Source organism: Pteropus vampyrus, unplaced genomic scaffold (assembly GCF_000151845.1).
Source record: "Pteropus vampyrus isolate Shadow unplaced genomic scaffold, Pvam_2.0 Scaffold580, whole genome shotgun sequence".
In the NCBI taxonomy this organism is placed as follows: Eukaryota; Metazoa; Chordata; class Mammalia; order Chiroptera; family Pteropodidae; genus Pteropus; species Pteropus vampyrus.
The window spans coordinates 93723-100377 of NW_011889361.1; the positions used below are offsets into that span (position 1 = coordinate 93723).

Consider the following 6655-nt stretch of genomic DNA (forward strand, 5'->3'; position numbering starts at 1 on the left):
TTTTTTTTTTTTAATTTCCATTTCATGAAATATCTTATTACATCCTTTTACTTTGAGTCTGTGTGTCTTTCGAAGTGAGTCTCTTATAGGCAGCATATGTAGAAGTCTTGTTTTCTTATCCATTCAACCACCTTGTCTTTCGATTGGAACCTTTAATCCATTTACATTTAAAGTAATTGTTAATAGATATGTAGTTATTGCTGTTCTATTATTTTTATTTTTAATCATTTGTTTTTCTTCTTCTTAAGTCTTTCCAACATTTCCTGTAATACTGGCTTGGTGGTGATGAACTCCTTTAGCTTTTGCTTGTCTGGGAAGTTATTTATCTGTCCTTCGATTCTAAATGATGTTCCTTGTATTGGTTGTGTGTGCCCTCCTATTGTAGTTGAACCTTGGTTGCTGTTTGCACATCAATGGAAGGGATCGACCCTCAGGCTGATTGGTTGTGAGGACTGGCCAGTGACTACAGTGCAGTAGCTATTGTGCAGGAGCTGACCCTATGGAGCAGGATTTGCTTTAGCAGTGCTCTGGTGCCTTCCTTGTCTGCCCTTTGAGTGTGTTGTTCTCAAATGCAGCCCTGGTGATGCTCTGGCTCAGTACAAAGCTGGCTACTGGGAGTGCAGAACCCCGCTGGAAGGATCCTCACCACAGTTCAAGTTAAGCTATAGCCTGTGCCCTGCCCAGGGCCACCTGGCATGAGCAGTCCATAGGTGGCTGACATACTCACTGGGTTTGGAGGTACCTCAAGAAGCCAAGCCATGAACTGAAGCCGGCTACTGCTAGTGCCGGGCATGGGGCTGCTCATCAAGAGGTACAGGGCATGCCAAGGCCAGATGCTGCTTATCTGGGTTTTGTGAACCTTTGAGTTATTTTAGGGAATTCTGTAGCATGAGCCAAGACAGGCCATTTGTATGGAAAAGCCAGTGGAAGCGGATTGTGTGGGTCCATACACTGGGAGAGGTGGAGTCTCAGGGAATCGCTAGGGCAGGGATATTAATGTCAGCCAGGTTGATGGAAACTCAGCTATCGTGGCCACCTGGGCTGTAAACCACAATAGGGGACACTCAACAAAGAGACAATGGATTCTGCTAGCACTTTTGTCTGGAAGAAAGCTGCCCTCTCCAGCCCTCACCCTAAAGCCAGACAGTTCAATTCATTTCTGTATGTCCCTGTCACATTTCAAATAGCTGCAACAGTGCTGGGCCTCAGAGCAAGTGAGTCTGTCAGTGAGTAAATCTGTGCACGGGCCCTTTAAGAGGAGTCAGCGACTCCCTTAGCCCGCCATTTCACTCAGCCAAAATCTCCACTGATTTTCACAGCCAGAAGTTGTGAGGACTTCTCTTTCTGGCACTGGAACCCTGGGCTGGGGAGCCTAGTGTGGGGCTGGGACCCTTCACTCCTCCAGGGGGACCACCACATCCAAGATATCCCTCCCAGTCCTTAAACACCACATGTGAGTGTAGGACCAGCCCGTTTCTCATTTCTGCCCCTCCCACCAGTCTCAAGGTGGCTTTCCTCTTTATGTCCTTAGTTGTAGAACTTCTGTTCAGCTAGACTTCAGGTGATTCTCAGTGATGGTTGTTCTGTAGTTTAGTTGTAATTCTGACATGGTCATGAGAAGAGACAAGCATTGTTTACCTACTTGGCTATCTTTACTGCAAAATCTATTATACTGTTAATATAATTTTTAAAAAAGCAATAGCGGTCTTTCAAATGCTAGTATTAAACTGAGATCTAATAAATGAATGAAATATTTTAAAAAATGTTTCTTAAGCTTAATATAAAGCCTATTTTACTTTTAGTTTATTGAAAAAGTTAGAAATATTGGCTTTGTTTTTAATCAAACTTGATTATGATTAATGCACTTGACATAAAGATATTGTAGATATGGTAAAATCCTGCATTTGTCCATTTTAAACAGGCTTTAGATGACTGATTTTTTTTAATGCTAAGATTTACAGAAACAGCATGACATTTGCTTTTAGGTGCTAAATATTTTAACTGATAATTTTATTATGTTGCTTGTAGGGAATTGTTGATTATTTCATCTTACAAATTTTGAGGTATAAGGAATGATTTGGTTAATCATAGACTAGAAGTGTTTGAACAGTTTGTAAATACTCCCCATTGTAGCCCAATAAATGGCGTGCCCTTTCACTTGACAGGTAACATTTAGGACCCTGTCCCCTGGTTCGCAGAATTACAGAAGCAGGGAGGGTGGAGAGAGAGAAGGGAGATTAGGAAACAGCATCTCATGCCTCTTTCTGCCAGTCTCACTGCCAGATCCATTGTGTACAATAGCCTATATAATGTTCCCAGTAACTCTATAATGCACGTATAAGGAATCCAACCCAGAAACTGAAGTGTTAAGGAGGCAAAAAAAGAAAAATGAAAAAAGTAAACCTGACTCATGACCATATTGCTAGTAAGTGGTAGACCCAGGTTTGAAGTTTGTATTTGTTCCCTTATATCACACTGCCCCCTACACCACAGGTGTTTAGTGTGTTAGCTTTATCTGGCCTTGAAGACAGAGGAGAAGAGGGAAGAATAAGGAGACTGGAATGTTGTAAGTCAAAGTGGATTTATTTGTGAATAAAATTTTATCCTATTGAGAATTTTGAGTAGGAGTTATTAGAATCTGATGTGAGTGGGTTGTGCATTGAATGACATTTTGAACTCATTTAAAGGATTTTAAAAACAATTTTCTACCCTACACCAAATCCCAAGATTAGGTACAGTGTCTACATTTACATATTGGGAACTGGATTGTGGTTCTCACTTTGAAAAACTCTTTTCTGAACTTTGTGTTAGGTCTTTAGAGAATGATCTATCATCGACATTGAATTTGAATCAAAGACTCTGTCTGGGTTCGGATGATGAAGCAGACCTTGTCAAGGAACTTCAGAGTATGTGTTCCAGCAAATCTGAATCTGATATAAGCAAGGTAAGCAGTATAACTGGGAAGATGTTGAATGGCTCCACCCAACAGCAGAGAGACTTCTTGGAGCCACATCCTAACTCATTCCCTGAAAGAAGTGCCTTGTAGAATAGTATGGTTAATGCTCCAGATCAGAATAGTCCTTACTTGCTTAGAAAAACCCTTTCTAAGAAAATATCATTTATACAATAAGGATGTTCTATTTAAGACAGCTTGCTTTTCCAAACTCCTCTAAAAAACATGAAGTTAAAATTGTATATGTTAATTGTATTAGCACAAATCACACTAACACATTTAAACAGCATTTATATAACCCTGAATTTAAGTTTCCTCAGGCTTTTTTTTTTTCTTTTCATATTCCTAACTTTGGCACATAAATCATCTATCAGTAAGAGCATCACAGCGACTCATGATATATATACAGAGCAATAGCAACAACTTTCTTTAAAATAGGAAAAATTTTGGCTTGTATAACGCTTATGGTCATAGTCTTTACACTGTGAAAATTGAGATCCAAATATGGAAATCAGTGACCCAAAATCTCAAAGAAAGCATTAACAGAATCAAGTTCAGCCAGTTTTAATGCTGTGATATCTGCAGGAAATTGGACCAGACTTCTTTGATATATGCTTTTTACTTGAAAAGAAGCATAAGAAGTAGTTATAATTTGTGCAGTTTCCACTGAACGACTCAGCTGTTACATTTTACTAGTTGTGATCTCTAGGACAAAGTAGAATTAACCATTTTATTTAACCTTGCTGGAAATGAACTGAAATATCCAATGAGACAATAAGGTAATGATTTAAAATTTTGCAATTTTTATATTCTTTTCTTGCCAAGTGATTTTTTTTTTTGCTATAGGGCTCATCTTCTTTTGACTTTTTAAAATAGACTCTCTTTCCTTAGAGACTGTTTCTTATGTATTTGCTGTTAGTTCCCATGAAAGCCTCAAGTCTGTCATGTGAACAGCACAGGAACGAGGGGGAAATTCTGTAGAGCTTCTGCGGGTCGAGAAAGATGAGCAAGATAACACTTCTGCTATGGATTTTCCACAGTGACTTTCAGTTGTGCATTGTGTGTGTCACAGTGTGACTGTGAAAACATGACTTGATAAATTGTATATTTTCCAGATTGCAGATTCCAGGGATGATTTAAGGATGTTTGATAGTTTGGGAAACAACTGTACATTTCCAGCAACTGTTAATAATCTAAGAATGCCAGTGTCACAAAAGGTAAGTGCCCATTTTTCCCCAAAATGAGACAAAGAAAGATTGCTTTGGAATTGACTTTGTAAATCTTCTTTTAGCGTGAATCACACAGTTATTTTTAAACCACAGTGATAAAGTGAAAAATAGGATAAAGGTAAATGTGTTCATTAGTTAATCAAGATTAGAAAAATTACTGTTTAGATGATAACTTGAAAGAATGAAACAGAAAAGCATTACTTTTTTTTCCTTCTGTTTGATACCTAAAATTTTATTCCAAAATTTTAGGCATCTTTTGAGAAAGTTTTCATTTGTTTTCATTCATGTATGGCAAAGCTGGAAATAATGTAACGTCTGTCTTCTTGGTTGTTCCACTTTAAAATGTATTTTGTTCATTTAAGAACTTTCAAGATTTCCTGCATCTTGAAATTTTGAAGTTAATTACAGCAAAGGGCTGAGTGATAACATGAAGACCTTTTACATGTTAAAAAAAAATCTCATTTTTAGTTTAATTTCTTAACTTGCCCTAATATGCCCTTTAAAAACAAGTCAGAATGTCAGATAGAAGCCAGGATTCCAAAAGACTTCATCATTATCCTCGTGCAATAACTGCTACCATTGGTTACCAAATGGCAAGAGATGGCCCACATGGTGCTCCTGGGCAAACAGAAACAATAAAACTACCCAGTAGTTTTGTGAGAATGCAGATTTTGTAGACGCATTTAGTAATATATGGTTTGTTCACCAAGCTATGTCAACTGTGGTTCACTTTCTGTTCTTATGCACTCCCCTGGTACTTACAAAGACCTGTATGGGGGAGTGCAGAGAGAAAGATTATAAAGTGAGCGTGGTGAGACTATTAAATTATTAATCCTTATCTGATCACCTGACAGCCCTGAGCTCCTCAGCCCCTGCTCTCTCACTGCTTCATTAGGTTTCAGTCCTCATTAGTTACATGTGAAACAGTGTTAGCTGTATGTGTTGGGGGCAGGGTGGGGGCGAGATGGGGGGCGAGGAGGTATTGGCAAGGCTGCTACATATTTTACTGTATAACATGATGATCGGTGAAGACGAGCATGACCTTGCTGGCTCACTCCATCATATGTCTGCTTTTTTTTCTTCAATCAGGAATAGGTTAGAAGCACAGTAAAAGCATGATTTGGAGAGTATATAAGGAAGGATGACTTAAGGAGGTGACCTGGAATCATGACTGAGAATTCTGGCTGGAAAATATTTTGTTCAAGGGCTATCCCTGAGCTTTGGTTCAGAGCACATTTCTTGGGCCTCCGGGACCACTCTTTAGGATTTGTTGTGGAACAGTCAGTAGAAGGGGCCATGACGGTCTAGGAAGAGGGACAATGAGCCACCATTTCTCCACAGGGCCATATTACTGTCCTATGTAAAAATGTTGACTGGTAACGACCAGCTGCCTTTGCTTAAATGTCTAATGGAGACAGTTTTGCACCCCTACCCCAGGGTCACATGATTATATTATGTCACTACAGTATGGTACTGTCCATAAAAATAGTACTGAACGTGCAGTGAGTCCCGGGCAGCTTGGGACAGCTTTGTTTTAAAAGGGCCTTTAAAAAAATGGATTCTTTTATACTTTCTGGGCTCTTACAAAAGAACTATGTGGTTGTTTAAATGGATGATTCCATGTGGGTATTAGGACAGCTGCTTCTGCTCTTTATCTTTGCCCCACTGATCACTTTTAGGGGGACCTCCCTCAATGGCTAGATGTTTTTCTCAGAACCTGCCAGCAGAGGGCAAAGTAACACTCACTTGGCAACCTAAACGCTTGGCAGGCTCATTCCTTTTCTATCCTCGTAAACTCAGCTAGAATTTCTTGGTTAGGAGCCCAGTTTCTTCTGTTATCAGGAATTAATTCTCTTTAGAAGAGCTCTCTGGCTTAGTCAAAATCACTTTCTCCTGTGTGGCCATAGAAGGGCCTGGCAGTCACCATTATCCATTGGAAGGATCAGAAACTATCCTTCACCTCATTTGCCACAATATAACTCCTTATGCTCCAACAGTAAAGGAATGTAGCAGGGTTTATTAATCAGGCGGCATGTTAGCCAACCTTCTAAATTAAAAAAAAAAAAAAGTACACACATGTATTTAAATCATCAGTAGGAAAAGTAGATACTAATAAATATGTTTTCTTCTCATGAAATTCAAATTAATCCCCTAAAGCAAAAGTTCTCACCTTTGGTTGCATAATTAAATCCACTTGAGGATTTTTTTTTTTAAATCCCCGATGCCTCAACTTGGTCCCTAGAGGTTTCAATGTAATTGGTCTGAGGTGCGACCTGGGCACTGAGGTTTTTACATGTCCCTGGCAAGTCTCATGTGCAGCTGGGGCTTGGGCCCACGGTCCTAAAACATAGCTCTGATCCGTCATCCTCCTTATTTTCCACCCCTTGCTTTCTTTCCAAATATATCTTAAGAGGGGTTTGTATACCTTCACGCAACTTGTTTTCACATGTACTTTATTATTCTCACGCCACAC

General features: G+C 39.3%; 1 protein-coding gene across 1 annotated transcript in view; it reads left to right on the top strand.

The window, feature by feature from the left end:
* The window catches only part of CTTNBP2 (cortactin binding protein 2), an 87287-nt gene that overhangs the window by 77596 nt on the left and 3036 nt on the right, over positions 1-6655 (top strand). Inside the window, exons 20-21 of the mRNA XM_023525606.1 lie at positions 2812-2944; positions 4069-4170. Coding sequence (XP_023381374.1) covers positions 2812-2944; positions 4069-4170 — 235 coding nt within the window. The remainder of the gene's footprint in view (positions 1-2811; positions 2945-4068; positions 4171-6655) is intronic.